At 41.0% G+C, this 18,649-nt stretch overlaps 1 protein-coding gene across 3 annotated transcripts in view; it reads left to right on the plus strand.

Moving 5' to 3' along the window:
* The window catches only part of Atp6v1a (ATPase H+ transporting V1 subunit A), a 53,104-nt gene that overhangs the window by 24,949 nt on the left and 9,506 nt on the right, over positions 1–18,649 (plus strand). For all 3 annotated transcript variants that reach the window (NM_001108318.2, XM_087576893.1, XM_087576895.1), the window contains exons 4-12: positions 1,771–1,985; positions 2,261–2,398; positions 3,661–3,812; positions 6,017–6,179; positions 6,824–6,932; positions 11,516–11,638; positions 11,722–11,836; positions 13,260–13,323; positions 14,317–14,520. In NM_001108318.2, coding sequence (NP_001101788.1) covers positions 1,771–1,985; positions 2,261–2,398; positions 3,661–3,812; positions 6,017–6,179; positions 6,824–6,932; positions 11,516–11,638; positions 11,722–11,836; positions 13,260–13,323; positions 14,317–14,520 — 1,283 coding nt within the window. The remainder of the gene's footprint in view (positions 1–1,770; positions 1,986–2,260; positions 2,399–3,660; positions 3,813–6,016; positions 6,180–6,823; positions 6,933–11,515; positions 11,639–11,721; positions 11,837–13,259; positions 13,324–14,316; positions 14,521–18,649) is intronic.

An 18,649-nucleotide genomic window follows, 5' to 3' on the forward strand; every position in this document is an offset into this window, starting at 1 on the left:
CTGACTTCAAGACACAATAACCACTTTGATTAGTTATAGCTATTGTGTATTCTTCTGTACTTCTAGGTTTGCCTTAGTATATAAAAAAGTGGGTTTCATTAAGGCATTTTTATTCACATATACTTTGTTCTAATTTAAATCAGGTATCTTAGGAAATACAAGTAAGTATTTGTTGTTTCTTCCCATAAGATAGCATATTTATATAAACTACTCTGTACCTGTTTACCACTTTAAGATATGTGGATTGCAGATGAAGATAATATGATAAATACAGTAAAATGATAATGATGTAATCTAGAGCTATAAAAGTAGTTTTTGAGAAATTCTTTGAACTTTGTTGTAGGTTTAAAAAAATTCCTGTTAGGACTGGAGAGATGGCTCAGTGGTTAGAAGCACTGACTGCTCTTCCAGAGGTCCTGAGTTCAGTTCCCAGCAACCATATGGTGGCTCACAACCATCTGTAATGGGATCCAATTCCTCTTTTGGTGTGTCTGAAGACAGCTACAGTGAACTTATATACATTAAATAAATAAATCTTTTAAATATTTTTTCCGTTAGATACTGATAATGAAAATGCTCGTTTTGGAGACCTTTCTACAAGAATTCATAGATGTTCTTCTCCTTTTTTATAGCTACATGTAATTCCAGCATACAATATTAACATGACTGAGTAATCAATTAATAGTATAAATTTTGATGATTTAAAGTCTTTCTTTTAACCGGTGCTACAGTGTAACCATTTTTACTTTAGAAAGATATCCCTAAATTAATCTCAGTGAATGTTTATTAATTGTACTGTCAACAAATATGAAACAAGGCATTTCACTGTCTACTCACCTTTAGGCTTTCTTTTCTTTCTAAAGAATTTCCTTAGTTTTCAATGTTTAAAATCTTTTGTCTAGGTACCACTATTCTGTATGAAGACTGCTATTCAGTAATATGGTCAAACTTACGAATTAGTGAGAGACTTTTGCTTCTGTTCTTAAACCTGTGACTCCCAAACTGGGCAGAAGCATTCGGGCAGCTGCAGTAGATTCAGGCGGCACCCACGCCACTCAAAAATGTTATTTTCCACATACCAGAATGTTAGACACTTCATCAGCCATGATGAGCCACTGAAAGTGTTTGTCGCATTACATTCTTGTCAGTGGCATCATGAATGTTTGTGAAGCTGAGCTAAAAATCCAAGGAGGCAGAAATAAATAGGTGGTAGGTTTCCAATCTTCCTCAAAGTTATACAGTATCTAAAAGCCACATGCACCCTTCTGTTCATTAGACCTGTGGTTGTTTAGGACTGAAACTGATTCTTTGTCTTTTTGGTTTACAAACCATTTTTTTCACGGACACTCAGTTGTTAGGATATACATATTGATTAAACTCTTTGGATATGATTATTTAATAACCAGAAGTGTTAGGTATTTATTTGTCCTTAGAGACTACAAAATATTGCTGAAATGTCAAAGATCTGGGAAACCTTGGGACTTACTATTTCTTCTTCTTAAATGTCATTTCCTTTTTAAACTTGTATTTCCTATTCATAGTATCTTCAAACTTTGGTTTTAAGTTTGCCTTAGGGCTGGAGAGATGGCTCAGCGGCTAAGAGCACTGACCGCTCTTCCAGAGGTCCTGAGTTCAATTTCCAGCAACCACATGGTGGCTCATAACCATCTGTAATAAGATCTGATGTCCTCTTCTTTGCTTAGTAGTGTGTTAATATATATAAATAAATAAATATTAAAAAAAAAAGTTTGCCTTAACTGCTGTTCCTAGCTGGTGTCTCTGTTGGAGACCCTGTACTCCGCACTGGTAAACCTCTCTCGGTAGAACTTGGTCCTGGCATTATGGGAGCCATTTTTGATGGTATTCAGAGACCTCTATCGGATATCAGCAGTCAGACCCAAAGTATCTACATCCCCAGAGGAGTAAATGTGTCTGCTCTTAGCAGAGATATCAAATGGGAGTTTATACCCAGCAAAAACCTACGGGTATGTCTGTGTAACCAGAAATTCCTAAAGTTGGTGAAAGAATATGAAATGAAATGTGTATTTAGTGAACTATTTTATAGTCTTAGTTCAAATAAACATAAAGCATGGATATACTGTCTAATATTTAATGCACTTATTGGACTGTAGAACTAATGCTTTATTTATAAGTTAGGCAAGTGATTTTAAATTATGAAAGTAAGGGTATGTCTGCTTGGGGGTGTGGGGTGTTTTGTTTTGGTTTTGAGCATTAAGTGGCGGGTGCCTTTGTTCCTTAGGTTGGTAGTCATATCACTGGTGGAGATATTTATGGGATTGTCAATGAGAACTCGCTCATCAAACACAAAATCATGCTACCCCCACGCAGCCGAGGAAGTGTGACTTACATCGCACCGCCTGGGAACTACGATGCCTCTGTAAGTACTGCCTGGCCTTTGTTCTCCACAGCACCTGCTCATCCATGGCAGTTACCATTTTAGTGCCCTGCAGCAGCTAAAGCATTTCTAGAACGGAAGTTCCGAGTGACTCCTGTGCTGTTTACTTATTCATTGTTTTACTTATTTTCATGATGATAGGGAACAGATCCAGAGGCTCATATGCTAGGCACTCACTCCCACTGAGCTATGCCATTTTTAAGGGTAATTTTGTTTAGACCTGGACTTGAGCATACAAGAACAAGAATATACCTTTTTAAAAAGAAATATGACATTTCCTAGCTTCTTAACTGATGGGTTTGCCTATATCTCATTCAGCAGGCTTAGAATAAACATGATTTTTTAACTGTCAATCAGGATTCACATAATTAATTATATAGTAGATTATATGAGTTCTTACTTGAGTGTATCATTTGTAACTTAGTTTATTTTACCTATAGTCGCAGAGTGTCAGACAATAGAGTTGTAGCAGTTTCTAAATAGGCATATAATTTTATTGAGAAATCCATGATAACATGTAATGTCCCCATAGTAAAATGCAATAAGCAGTTTTTCAAAAGTATTTACAAAAATGTGTGCTTTATAACATGTAGAGAACACTTGTCAGTTTGAGATTCTACAACAGCTGTCTAGACTTGTTCACTAGCTTAGAGACTTGCTCATTCTAAATGGAGGACTTGCCCTGGAACAGACCATTCATATTAACCAGACTACAGATTTCTTCTGGAATTTGGAGTTACTTGTGAGTGGTTTAAACAGTTCATAGATGTTGTTATATTATCACTTCCTTTTAAAAATATTAACAAAAAATAAAAATAATAATATTTTGGGACTCTTAGAATGTATTTCTAAATTAGAGCAATATGATTGTGATAATGAAAAAGGGAGAAAGGTAAGTTCACACTTCCTTCCACTTTTCCCTAATCCAGGGAACATGTATAGCCTTTAAGACTTACCTGTCGTGCTTGTTCAATTTATGTAGCTCTTTATTACTTGATGTGCTCCTTCCAAAGACTTCCTACCATACTTTATATTAGTCAGTGAGATGGTGATGCACCCAGTATAAAGAAGTATGACTATATGTAAAGACACATAACAAGAACTATACACCTCCCTTCTTATAAAATCAGCCTTCTATCCACGAGAGTAACCTGAGCTTACTTACTTGGGTTTTGGAAGAAGAGTGACTCACAGACTTAGCCACCCTTAAAGTTTTACTGCCTTACATTTGTGTGTTTTAACAGGATGTCGTCCTGGAGCTTGAATTTGAAGGTGTGAAGGAGAAGTTGAGCATGGTCCAAGTGTGGCCTGTGCGTCAGGTGCGGCCTGTCACTGAAAAGCTGCCAGCCAACCACCCCTTGCTTACTGGCCAGAGAGTGCTCGATGCCCTTTTCCCGTAAGTTTGCTGTCTCCCACTGTCTGCCCCCAAGGTATCATGTGCACCAGCCTTTTCGTAATCCTTGCAGATATGAGTTCTCTGTATTAAATACAGCGATAGGTTTTATCTAGGGCAAGTATGATGAATTAGTTACATCTGTTGCCAATAATTAAGAGGCAAAGGTTTTTCCTCTATAGTCCCGAACAACATTGTATTTAAAAAAAACTTCCTGAAAAATAAAATTTCCAAAAGACTATCTGTGACAAAGCATATAAGTAACTTTAAGTTGTCCTAGAATTAATAAATTGGCATTGCTGTAAATCGTTAATTTCTAAAGTCAAATGGACTCCGTATGCTGTCACGGGTAGTAATTTATAGTGTGCTCTTTTCTGTTTTCTTGGCTTAGAAAATTTTACTGTCTTTTGTTAGACACGTGGCTTTACTGTATGCCGCTGTATTTTCTACAATGACCTCATCGTTTAATGCCTGGTTTCTGTTCAACCTTGAATCACTATAAATTTATCATTAAAGTCAGTGCCTCCCACTGGCCAAGCAGGCCCCTGCCACCTAGCTGAGCTGAGCAGCCTCCCCTGCACTCTCACTGAAGCTGGCTCTTTGGGGAGCTCTCCCTGTTTCTTTCCCGAAGAGACCTCTGTGCTTTGACTTCTTCTGTGCTCATTGCCTCCTGTCTGTGTCCATTATTCAGAATATACTCCACAGACTGAAACTTAGGAGTAGTTCCTAGTGGTATAATAAAACTTTGTTTTTTGCCAGAACTCACCTGGCGAAATTCCAACTGTGGAGCCGTCCAGCTGTTCCCTTCTGCTTTGCACACGCCACTGAGAGCAACCAGATGATCCGAGAAATTGATTTCTGACCACACTGCCATGGCAGCCCTTCCCCCACTATAATTGTCTGCTGGCCTTGCGGCTGCTTCATGCTTCTCTGTGTAGTTCAGATGCTCAACTCCACGTCTCCTCCTTCTCGTTTCTTCTTCACTGAGAAATCAGGCACTATGAAGCTCCACCTCCCTCCTCTCTCTTTCCCCTTTTGGGGTTCATTACATATCTGGGTTCCTCAAGTGTGTCTCCCTCTTCTGCCTCTTTTCATAAGTCTCCTGTCTAGTGAGAGAGAAAGGAAGGGAAGAGGAGAGGAGCGGCCAGTGTTAGAGTTTATCCTTTCTACGTGTCCCTGCAGTCTTGTCATGGTAAACTCCTGAGGAATACACATGACACCGGTGCTTCTCCTCTAACCCATGGGAGCTCTGTCCTGCCCTTAGCATTGCTGGTCTCTTGAACCGAACAATACATTTTTAATTTGTCACAGCTTTGAGTATTGCCTTGACATGGACACCCTGTTCTCCCCTGTTCCCTACTCCTATAAGCTTGAGTATTTCTTAGGTCTCCCTCCTGTAAGTATACTCTGCCCTCCTTCAGACCTGGGCTCTTTCAGGGTGGCCTTATTACTCTTCCTGACTAAACTGAACTTTATGACAAGATGTAAGTTTCCTAGGCCCTTCTCTACCCCTTATGAAGGAGATGCACTTGTGTTCTTCAGTGAACAGACTTGTGCAAGCAGGAATGTCATTCAGGCTATTTTATTACCTGCCTGCGTTCATATGGCTTCTGAAGACCCTTCCTCGGTGTCTTATGGAGCACACTTCCACTTTCCACCCACTGTACGTGATAACGATGGCTAATCAGAAGAAAACACGTGCTAAGTTGTCTTTTGTTACTTCAGGATACTATGTCACTCTGTACCTCAGACTTGCCTGGGATGCTATGTAATTTAAGCTAGCCTTCAATTCATGGGTAATCCTACTGCCTCAGCCTCCCAAATGCTGGGAATATAGGCATAACTGCCACGTCCATCTTTCTTTTGTTAAAGACTTGCTTAATCCATGTAACGCTGGCTGTCCTGGAACTCACCATGTAGAGCAAGCTGGCCTCAAACTCACAGAGATCCACCTGCCTCTGCGTCCTGAGTGCCGAGATAAAAGGCATGCCGCGTCACACCTGGTTTACATCCACCTTAAAACATGCTGTTAGGCACAAAGGAGTTGCCAATAATTATGACAGTATGTTCTGCGTGTATAGAAATGTTTCAGAGTAATTACCTTACAGGTATTTTTCTATCAGTTACCTACTTTGTTTAGCAGCATACATTAGCAAGCCAACAGCATAATAAACATTTCTTCTGATTTTTGTTCTGTTGCCCTTCAGGTGTGTTCAGGGAGGAACTACTGCTATTCCAGGTGCTTTTGGCTGTGGGAAGACTGTGATTTCCCAGTCTCTATCCAAGTACTCCAACAGCGATGTGATTATCTATGTCGGCTGCGGTGAAAGAGGGAATGAGATGTCAGAAGTTCTCCGGGACTTCCCTGAGGTCTGTCTACAGAAGACTCCACATAACCGTCTGGAGGAGATCTGCATGTCAGCTGTCACTGACAATAGTTTATGCTCCATGGGCCAAGAATGGTGCTTTCGGTTGTCAAGATGCTTTCAAAGAATTTTAAATTATATTTTTGATTAATCTGTATATTTTAAAAAAGGAAAATGAATTCTTTGAAGTTTCTCTTCTTTATGCTCACTTAAGAGAAAAATAAGGCGGATAAAAGAAAAAAAATTATATTTTGACTGGGTATGGTGGCATGTGCCTCTAATTCCTGTACTTGGGAGGCTGAGCCAGAGGGTCAATAGGTCAGGGCTAGCCTGGACTACATGAGACACTGTCTGAAAAACAAAGTGTGAGAAACTGAACATTTAAATGTGAGACTTCACATGGGCTCTGTGGTCTAGGTTACTGTAGTAGCATGTCCTTTTTCGTAAAAGAATGGATTTCCTTTGTTCATTTGAAATGTCCAAATGAAATTGCCCATTTGTCAGAGAGTCCTGTGGAGCAGGAAAGAGAGGTTGGCATGATGGGGGTGGTCCTAAACAGAAACAAGTTACAATGTTTAAGTGGGAGAAACTAAATTGTTAGCGTGTTGGACTTAAACTGGAGCTCACTGATGGATTTTACACCCTTAGCTCACTATGGAAGTTGATGGTAAAGTAGAGTCCATCATGAAGAGGACAGCGCTGGTAGCCAATACCTCCAATATGCCTGTGGCTGCAAGAGAGGCCTCCATTTACACTGGTGAGTTAGGAGTTGGACGAAAAGACTTTAACACCTGTTCTCAACTTTTAACACTAGCACCCAAATTTTCTTTCCCAAAGAACTTCATCTTTAAAAGACTCCCATATAATCACTTTCCTATCTTAAGAAATATCTGATTTATTATGTGTATCTACGAATAAATAAGCATAAAATTGTTTAAAAGAGTGTGTATGCCTGTGGGTGTGTGGTGTATCTTTTTTTTTTGGTTCTTTTTTTTCGGAGCTGGGGACCGAACCCAGGGCCTTGCGCTTCCTAGGTAAGCGCTCTACCACTAAGCTAAATCCCCAGCCCCGTGTGTGGTGTATCTTATCCACATGCCACACGTCTGTGTGCCCTTGGAGGACAGAGAGCATGTCAGATCCTCTGGAGCTAGAATTACAGGCAGTTGTGAGCTGTCCGGCTCGGTTCTGTGGACAGAACTCAAGTGCTCTGCAGAAGCTCTTAACCTCTGAGCCATCCCTCCAGCCCCAAACGTAAGATGTTTGGTGAGCTGCCCCAGATGGTCGTCTTCACCTCCTCCTCTCTCTCACTGACCCCCTGCTCACCCTCCCCACCCCCCCCACACACACCCTCACCACCCCTGCTCACCCTCACCTCCCCTGCACACACTCACCCACCCTGCACACCCACCCCTGCCCTTTTGCTACTGTTGTTGAACACATCCAGGGCCTTCCTTGCACATACGAGGCAAGCACTCCTGAGCTACAGTCACACTTCCACGTCTCTTAACACTCATAAAGCAATATGTTTACCTTCTTAATTTTATTATCCATCTGTATTTTAGCATCGTACTATATGAATACTATATGAATATGAAAGATAAGAAATTTGCTATACTGTGTCTTTTCTCTTTCAGCCTCAGTGTTTAGGGCCTTTGTTTCTCCATTTTTAGGAATTATTAACTCTTTATTTTGTTCTAGAACTAGAGAGCCAATATTATTTAGACTTTGGCCTTCCCTAAATGGAGCCAGTGTTCCCTGTGGCTAGTTTAGTTTCTCTCGTTATTTCTTGTTTTATTAAATGTGTCTTTTGGAAGTTTCTGCAAGAAAGACTCACAGAAATCTTCATTTTCCTTGAACTCTTGCTTTCTTCATAACTTTCCAGGGTTTTTTTTTTCCCTGTTGCCTTTAAACTTTAACAGTTGTATTTCTGAACTAAAATGATTAGACCAAAATTTTTTGTAACCTGGTAGTTTTTATATGTTGACTTTCATAGACTTCATGGGTTACTATAGTAATACTTACTTTGTTCATGAAAAAACAGGTTTAATTTTTGAGGTAAAAGGACTGTCTATTCAAACCTTAACGGTGGTTTGGCTGGGTACAAACTTCTTAGATCAATATTATTTTGCCTGAGAACATTTATTTAAGCAGTAAATATTGGGAGCAAAATCTGAGAATGATTTTCCCCCTTTTAGAAGTGACTTTTCTTGGTCCAAGGAATTTCTCTTTAAATTTGAAGTCTCATAGCTTTCATAGGATCTGTGGCAGCGTTGATAGCTTGAATACTCCTTCCTAAGCCATGAACCCTGTCAGTCTGTGAATTTGTTTTTTTATTTTGAGAGATTTGAGGTTGTATCTGCAACCTTTTCCTCCATAGACATACTGGAGCCCTTCTGTTTTCCAGGTCTGCCATCTCCTGTCCTGTCTTTTATGTAGACTCTCATGTGTACACACAATGTGTAGTGTCTGTTCCTAGTGTTGCCTCTAATGAAGCCTACATTTCCATACTGGTTTTGGTTTTCTTCCAGGTAGTTCACTGGGCCACACTTTTCGTCTGGTCCTTGGCAGGCACTTTTGCCATCACCGTACTTCCTTCTACATTGTTTTTATTTAAGTATCTCGGACCATTACTCAGCTTTGTGAGAGATGGGTGGAACTGGCTGTGGCCGGTGCAGTGGAACAGGAATTCTTCACGGTTACTTGTGGAATTTGTTATGGCCCGCAGTTGTGTAATTATTTTACTGTTTCTCTTCAGCAAGCCATTGGTAGCGAATCCTTTCCTCTACCTGCCGCACCCATGCTGTGTCATGGAGACAGGGAGCACCTGCTCGTACTGTGTTTCTCCTCCATCTTTCTGCACCTCCTCCATGCCCCCTAGGCCCAGGGAGCTCCTACTCCGGCCATTCTGCTCTGTAGCATGTGGGGCCCATTCACAGAGCTCAATTCGAGTTGTGTCACCTCAGTGAGTCCTTGAAGCTTCCCTGTTCCTGGATCAGTTTTCACGCATTTGGATCTTTTCCCTGTTGTTTTAGCTTAGGGCTAAGTGTATCTTCGCCTTAGACACTGGATCTATAGTGCTGTCTTTTACTCTTCTTGTTTGGTTATAACTTATGAAAAGGAGAAGAAAGTGGCATATTCATGTACTATTTAAGATGGGAAGTCTACCTCATCTCTCATATGGCTGCAGTGTTCCTTCATTGGATAGAGCAGAAACATTTTTTTATAAAGATGCTTGTATTTTAAATTCTGGGGTGGCATTGCATGAGTGCAGTGCCTGCAGAGGCCAGAAGAGGGCATTAGACCTTGGAGCTGGAGTTAGGGGCCACCGGCTGGCACTGGAGTCTGAACGGGCTGTGAGAGCCATCTTAACTGCTGCACTGTCTCTCCAGCCTCAGTAATCATCTAACCAGCACACGCTGGTTATGCTTTAACTCTGACGGCCATTCAAGCGGTGTGGTAACTGTGAGAGAGTTTGTCTCTCATCTTCACCAGTGCTAATCCGGTTAGCAAACAGAAAACATGAAGCAACTGAACGAAGCACCTAGCACCTGGAATGGATGATTGACTTTTAACAGTTGTTGCTGAATTACATACTAGTCAGTCTATATGTAAAATGGACTGGCCTCTTTCCCATGACATCAGCCATTTAAAAACTGCCTGCTGTCAGTTTTCCTTTAGGATAGTAATCATCTTTCGTATTGATTTATCCGAGTTCTTTGATCAATGAAGATAATTACTCTTTTTGAGTCTATGAGTGCAACTTAGTTTGTCTTTTGACTCCTCACCCCGTGCTGGGATCAAACTCCAGATACATCACCCCTCATCTTTTTGTTTTGGTGTTTCTGTCTTTGGTCTGAGTTATTCATTGTTTTTATTTATTTATTTATTGTAGGCAGTGAAAAGTGTTTGTAGGGCATTAGTGAGTCCTTGATTACTCGTGTCTATTTGTGTTTCCTACAGAGTATCTAGTATGAACGTGCAAGTGTTGGTAGCATTTCATCATAGACCTAAAACACATCTGGGCTTATATTAAAAAGTCTGTTTTAGAGGCTGGAGAGATGGCTCAGCGGTTAAGAGCACTGACTGCCCTTCCAGAGGTCCTGAGTTCAATTCCCAGTAACTACATGGTGGTTCACAACCATCTGTAATGGGATCTGATGCCCTCTTCTGGTGTGTCTGAAGACAGCAGCAGTGTTCTCATATTAAATAAATAAATCTCAAATTTAAAAAAAAAGTCTGTTCTAAACATTAGGTTAGAGTATCTGGTGTATTTTTACTGTGTTTTTAAGCCTAAATATTAAGTTTTTTAAAGGTTTGTTTTTAAAACCACTTATACTTAGTATCTTTTATTCTGAGTCATGGTGTGGTACAAAATAAAGTGCTGGTTTACAGTGACTTTTTCTCTTTGCTTCTGAGCTTGTTTTGTTCTTGCTAAAACAAAAGTCGGGGCATTGGGCGACTCTGACAATACAGACATAACTGTATGTTTCTATTGTCTTAGAGTTGTGTATAGTACTTGTTTTTGGAAGATACTTATATGTATTTTATTTCCTTTAATATATTACAAATATATAGGTTAGAAGTTATTCCACTTTAATAGGTTAGAACCTTGTATTGGAAAAGTTTGGCTGAGACAGATAACAAGACCCAGTCACTTTGTTTCTTGGTGTTTTACTTTGTAGGACAGGACCGGGTCTGCATGTCAGAGACTTGAGGCTGTCTCAAGTTTAGTTACGTATGCATGCTTGATGTATAGGATAGACAAGTGGTGCTCGGAAATGTCTTTCCGGATTAATTATCTGAGCAGAGAGCGGGCATAAAACCTCTTCCTGTGTGGAGTGGGCTTGGCCATGGCACATTTAGTCCCAGCGATTGGAGATGCACAGGCAGGTGGATCTCTGAGCTTGAGTTTGCTCCCAAACACACAAACATCCCCCACTCACAGTTGCCATAGCCGTGGCTGGGGTACTCTTTTTTTTTTTTTTTTTTTTTTTTCAGCCTGTGATGAACCCAGGCCAGAGTGGCTCTTCAGACTTCAGCACATGTTTTGAGGGCTTTAGGAAGGCTAGAAAAGTGTATAACATGCCTGGCCATGCAACATAGCATTTTTAATCACATTCTTTTCATCGAGGTCAGTTACATGTCTTATCTAAATGGAAAAGATGCTTGGAAGTATGACTCAGCTCTGTGCCTAGAGAAATAAACCTGGGGAAATGGCTAACAAGATACTTAATGTGCCTGTTTTAAAGTTTCTTAGGGAACTTTGTAAAGTAAAATTCCAGGAAAAGCCAGTAGTTTGTTTTCTGACAGTATAACTTAACAGTGTTCCTCTCTATTTAGGAATTACACTATCAGAATACTTCCGTGACATGGGGTACCACGTCAGTATGATGGCTGACTCTACCTCTAGATGGGCTGAGGCCCTCAGAGAAATCTCTGGTCGCTTAGCTGAAATGCCTGCAGGTGAGTCTAGTGGTTGGTTGTCTCTAATAAAAATTAAGAGCTGCCTTCAAGCTTCCTTTTGAACTTTTCTTCTTGTCTTTCAGATAGTGGATACCCTGCATACCTTGGTGCCCGACTGGCTTCTTTCTATGAGCGAGCAGGCAGAGTGAAATGTCTTGGAAACCCTGAGAGAGAAGGGAGTGTCAGCATTGTAGGAGCGTAAGCAACCAAGCCGTTTGTTTTCCTTTATGTATTTGTTTATTTAGAGCGGACACGGGCTTACCATGTAGTGCATGCTGGCCTGGGACTAGCTGTCTTGCCTTTCCCAACAGACAGGTCCCACCATGCCCAGCTTGTGCTGTTGGTTTCTAAAAGAAAAAGGACGTCACTTACTTTAAAGAAAGGCTAGAAAGATTGCTCAGTCAGTAAAGTGTTTGCCACACAAGCTTGAGGATCTGAGATTGCAGAACCTACATTTAAAAAAAAAGCTATGCATGTTGATGCATGCCTCTAAGCCCAGAGCCAGGCATAGGGAGTGGAAACAGGTGAGGGACTTCTAGGCAGCCAGCCCACTTTGGAAGCAGCACACACACACACACACACACACACACACACACACACACACACACACACACACACACACCCCTGCAGGAGCAGGGAGGAGGGAGGGAGGGAGGATATATACCTTGAGCAGGGAGGAGGGAGGGAGGGAGGATATATACCTTGCTCTGGGAGTGGAGGTTCTTAGGCAGAGTTGCATTCAGAGAGCTTCAAAGGCACTGTGTGAAGTGATTCAGGCTGTCTCTGTGTCTTTGGATTTCATGGGTGTGATTTCCACGACTTTGTAAATTCATTGTGTCTTAGGACTAACTTTAAAAACTGAAGGCATGTTAGGAGGAGGTTACCTCATGCTAAGGACAAAGGACAGATTTATGACTACTACATAAAGCCTTACGGTTCTCAGAACTTTCCCATTTCATCCTTTTTATTAGAATATGAAACTAATTACAATAAATAACGGTTTTCATTTCTCAGACTAGGTGACATTCAATAAATTGTCATTTTTATTTTCAACAAGATTTGTCCTTCCAGGGGTCACTTCCTTTTAAAGTTATACATATGCAGACATTAAGGCTGGGAGCTAGGGAACGGGTTCCGAGATTAAACGTTTGCCACATTGAATTCCCAGACTCCACTGAAAACAGGATATCCTAGGGCATCTTTAAAATCCCAGCGCCCCCTACAGCAGTATGCAAAGTAGAGATAGGAGAGTCCCCAGAAACTTCCAAGACAGACACAGCATATGCAAGGGCAAACAAGAAACCGTTTCAAACAAGGCAGACCCCACGGGTGTCCTTTGATCTCTACGTGTTCTCCATGATACAGATGCACCACCTCTGCAGATGCACACACAGCGATGGGTTTGGATTTGGTTTTCTGTTTGTAATAGGGTCGGGGTATAGTGTGATGCTAGCTCGTGTGCTTAGCAAGCAGAAAGCTTTGGATTCCATTTCTAGCAATAAAAACAAACAAAATTAACTTTTATAAAAATTGATGTTTATATATTATTTTATAAGTGTTTTGGTGTCTTTGTGTTTTTTTACATAACATTCCTAATGGTTATATTTTGTTTCTAATCTAGAGTTTCTCCACCTGGTGGTGATTTTTCTGATCCAGTCACATCTGCTACTCTGGGTATTGTTCAGGTATGCTTCCCCTCTGCCACACCCCAGCTGATTTAGCTAAGTGATCCTCAGATATTTAATTTAATAACTAAAGAACTGGCAGAAATTTAAAAACTGTTTTAATAGAGTCCTTAACACTGTGACAGTTTAGTACATTCTGTTTTTTCTTAGTTCTTCACAGTTTCTACTAAACGTAACAGAAGTCTGAAATACATGCTTGTAGCAAAGTTTTCTTTAGTTAGAGTTATCCTACCCAATAAACTAACTCTTAGGTATAGAACTAAATAGGCCCCAAACTGCATAGTGCCAGGATGTCCAAGGTGCCGTCAGAGAGTGGGCATCTCTGGCCATGCAGGAGTGCCTGGCTCCTCTCGCTGCTCTCCCAGTGCTTGGCCTGGTAGTCTGCACCTAGCTGCTGCCAGGGGACAACGGGAGAAAAGGGACATCACATCGTGAACTGTGGACTCCCAAGCGATACAGTCATTACCCTCTGTGGTTAAATAGGCCAGCTGAGAGCAAGGTTGGGGAACGTGGTTTCTGCCTAGACAGCTGTTTACCTGTGTCAAGGCATCAATTTTAGTGGATAGCTAATGATTAAAGAAGCCTAAATTTAAAAAGTGTGTGAATCAGACCTGTAGTTTCAAATCACGTTAAATTTTAATTGACGTGATAGTTACTTGAGGTCCTCAGATCATTTCAAGGACTTTAATCAAGGTAAATGTCTGTTCCATCTCAGTAAACCCACTGGTCCTTCTGTTCTTCTTACACCGTGATCATCTCCACTGCACCCATTTTCCTTTTTACTATCACATTTGATACACTTGTCACCCACCGTGAAAATGGAGACGTGATTTTATTTTTTAGTTAAGATTGGGTTTTACACATTTTAATATTGCAGCTATATTCATGTATGCTAATATGATACATACTTGGCCCTAGAAGTTAGAGAGCACTTGTTAGGGACAGATGCACTCACTACCTTGAAGAAGAACCTAACTCGCGTTTTTAAACCAGGTGTTCTGGGGCTTGGATAAGAAGCTAGCTCAGCGCAAGCACTTCCCGTCCGTCAACTGGCTCATTAGCTACAGCAAGTACATGCGCGCCCTGGACGAGTACTATGACAAACACTTCACAGAGTTCGTGCCTCTGAGGACCAAAGCTAAGGAGATTCTGCAGGAAGAGGAGGATCTGGCGGAAATCGTGCAGCTCGTGGGAAAGGTGCGTGGGGCTGCACTGGGGTGCCATACAGGTTGGTGAAACTTTGCTGTGCCGGTGCCTGGCTGGCTGGTGAATGGCTCCTGACTAATGTTAGCACTCAGGAGCCTAAGGCAGGAGAGGGCCACAAGTCTGAGGCCCATCTGTGCTACACAGTAAATTCCAGAAGAGTGTGGGCTGTGGCTATAAGATCGTGTCTCAAAATAAAGACCTTAAATGTGAAATATTTTTTAAACTAACTGGGCCTTTAAAATTTCATATAGCATTTAACGTTGTCCTGGGTTCATGACAGGTGAAAACAAGACACCCATCACCAATCAAATTAGATATGAAATTAAGGCCCATTAACTTAGTCTTTGCAGGAGCTCTACAGTTGGACATCAAAGGGTCAGATTCCACTTGCTGTGATAATTGATATGGGACCAGTAAGTGACTTACATACTGTTCCCTAGATCTGGGTAGTCCAGAGGAAGGCGGTGTAAGTAAGTGAGTCACTGTAAATCTCATAATTGATTGGTTCCTCAGGTCGTATAGAGAACTAGCCAGGACTGAGTACTTCTCTCCCACCCCTCCCTCCTTTGGACTCTGTAGTCCAAGCTTCACAGTCCTGTCTGTCCCTCCCAAGTGCAGGATGACAGGGCTGTGCCCCCACGCCACAGCCTGTTATGTTATTACATCTGATAAAGCAACCTCCTAGTGTTTTCTAACTAGGATAATGTTATTAGATAGCTAACATATTAAATATTAAATATTCACTTATGAGACACAGTACGGCATACACATACAATTCATCATGAACAGGCAGAGTGTAGCAAGTGTGACCCAGGAATGTGTCATGAGGAGCGGGGGAGCTGACTCAGTGAGGTGCATGCTGCACGGCCGCAGGCACCTGAGTCCAGATCAGAACCCCTGTATGAAAAGCCACATGCGCTGGTGAGTATATATAATTCCAGCAGTGTGGAGGGAGGCAGGGGGATCCCTGGGGCTTGTTGGGCCACCCTCTGCTGGGAAATCCCAAGCGAGTTCAGTAGAGAACAATTGAGCAAGACATCTAACATCAGCCTCTGGCTTCCACATGCATACACACAGGCACCACCTGCACACATGCACACTTTTACACATAGATGCACATGTGTGCATCCATATGGAAAACATAATAAAAATAAATGTAGGAAAATGACACCTCAACCAGTATGTAAACAATATTTGAAGTTTGCTGTTCTAATTTTAGAAATCTCTTACAAAGCAAGGAATAGAAGACCTTTGTAACTCTGTAAAAAATAAGATGCTAACCTCATGGAAACGCGTGCCTGTATTGTACAGCTTCTGGGGACATGGAATGGAAAGCTGTAATCCTGAGCCCAAGTAACATAACAAGGCACTGTCCTAAATAAAACATGGGAGCAAGAAGGCTGGACGGCTGCTTAAGACACTCACTGCTCTCACAGTGGACTTGGACACAGTTCCCAGCACCCATGTTTTGCTACTCACCCTTAACTACAGTTCTCAGAAATCTGACGCCATTTTCTGACCTGCATATCCCCATATACACATAGCAGACATAGAAGCATACACATGAATAAAAATTGAAATAAATACTAAAAAAACATTAGCAGAGGAGATAGCTCAGTGGATAAAACACTTGCTGTGCAACTGAAGCACTTACTTAAGTTCAGTTCCCCAACACCCATGCAGAGAGCCAAGGACGGCTGCACACCTATAACTGATATTGAGGGACAAAAGCAGGTTCTGCAGGGTCACTGGCTACTAACCTAGCCAAAGGGCAAGCTTCTAATTCAATGAGAACTGGTTCTCAAGGGAATATGGGAACGTGATAGAGGAAGAAACACAATGTCCTCCTCTGCCCCACATGGGCGTGTACATTTCCACAGTCACATGCACGCTACATACAGTAAAGGAAACATCACTAATATACTGAAATGGGAATCTTTTCCCTAAAACAGGGCAGAGACATTTCACCCAGATTGCAACTAGAATGCTTACTATCACTGTTCAGTTTAATATGGAAGTCCTAAATAATGAAATTTTTTCATTCAATTAAGAAATATTCTTAGAGTTTCTATTGCTGTGATAAAGCCCATGAACAAAAGCAACTTGGAGAGCAATGGTTTATTTCGTCTCATATTTCTAGGTAACAGTCCATCAATGAGAGAAGTCAGGGCAGGAACTAAATCAGGGCAGGAATGTAGAGGCAGGAGCTAAGCAGAAGCCATGCTTAAGGACCATCACCCAGAGTTGCACCATCCCTGTGGGATGGGCCCACGCACACCAATCATTTATCAAGAAAATGTCCCACGATTATGTTTTTCAACTGAGGTTCCCAGGTGACTCTAACTTGTTTGAAGTTGACATTAAGAAGTAACTAGTACTTTGTAAAAACTAATGACATGTAGTTACAATGTCATTATTTGTAAATGTCCTCATCTTGAATAGAAGAATAACAGAGAAGCAGAATTAGTAAGAGTTGGATGAGTGGTCTTGATTCAAGATAAACAGAAGCCAAGAGAAATTTTATACTAACATGCAGTGTTCACAATAGCATCGAAAACTAGAGGTCATAGCTAGCATAGTGGCATGCTGTTAGTCCTAGCATTTGAGAGACAGAGGCTGGTGGAGGTATGGTGGTTGGAGGCCAGCTTGGTCTACATAGCTCCAGGCCAGCCAGAGGCTACAGAGTAAAACCTGCTTATGTTTTTAGACTCAGGTCTCAAAAAATTAAAAAAAAAAAAAAGGAGGCTATGAACGAAGTAAAAATGTAATTTTTCTATCAAAAACATTTTTAAATTAATGTAGGAAAAGACTATCTGAAAACAGTCCGTCCACACTTTGGAGTGGATTAACAGGTGTTCCATGAATCAGAAAGAAGCCCAGCTGTGTAATCCACTTGCTGTGTAAGCCTGGTGACCTGAAGTTCAGTCCCCAGAATCTTCAGAGTTGTTGTTTGGCCTCCACAATCCTCTGTAGCGTGTACACATGTACATGAGCACTCACACACACATATACATGCACTAAAATACATGTTTGATAATAAACCACTTCTGTTTGAACTATAAAGTCAGTGCACTACCGAGCACATTTCTAGCTGATTTCATATTTCAACACTAGAGATTGTACCCCATGCATACGAAACACTCTATTACTGAGCTGCATCTCAGCCCACTGTAGCTGAATCTTCTGAGTAAATCAGTAGTCATTTGCTGTCCTAGACATTCACTCTTAGGAAAATAAAACAACAGTAAATAAGAAAGGGATGTTCTCTTATTAGGTATTAACAGAAAACTATAGTATTAAAAACAGTGTAGCACTGGCAAGATAACTGACAAGCATACCAGTAGACAGAGCAGGGGTAGACTTCATATCTGGATCCTTGATACTTTACAATGTGTCACAGAGCAAGTGAGAAAAGTATGGTTGATTTGGGCCAGCACTGGAAAACTATTAAGTGTCTGAAGCAAATAAAATTGGGTTGCTTCTCATTTCCACATACAAAGGTAAACTACAAATAGGTTAAAATTTTAGGTATGAAAGGAAACAATCACCATCCCTAACCCCCAGCTGTATTACAGAGTAATAGTGATAAAAAAAAATACTGCATGGTATTGGTACAGGGACAGGTAGGTAGATCAATGGAATAGAATTGAAGACCCAGAAATGAACCTACACACCTATGGTCACTTGATCTTTGACAAAAGAGCTAAAACCATCCAATGGAAAAAAGACAGAATGGTGCTGGTTCAACTGGCGGTCATCAGGTAGAAGAATGCAAATTGATCCATTCTTATCACCTCATACAAAGATCAAGTCCAAGTGGATCTTGAACCTCTACATAAAACCAGATACACTGAAACTAATAGAAAAGAAAGTGGAGAAGAGCAATGAACACATGGGCACAGGAAAATATTTCTTGAACAGAACACCAATGACTTATGATCTAAGATCAAGAATCGACAAATGGGACCTCATAAAATTGCAAAGCTTCCAACCAACCAACAGATTGGGAAAAGATCTTTACCAATCCTAAATCCGATAGAGGGATAATATCCAATATATACAAAGAACTCAAGAAGTTAGACTCCAGAGAGTTAAATAACCTCTTTTAAAAATGGGGTAC

This window comes from Rattus norvegicus, chromosome 11, assembly GCF_021556685.1.
Source record: "Rattus norvegicus strain SHRSP/BbbUtx chromosome 11, alternate assembly SHRSP_T2T, whole genome shotgun sequence".
In the NCBI taxonomy this organism is placed as follows: Eukaryota; Metazoa; Chordata; class Mammalia; order Rodentia; family Muridae; genus Rattus; species Rattus norvegicus.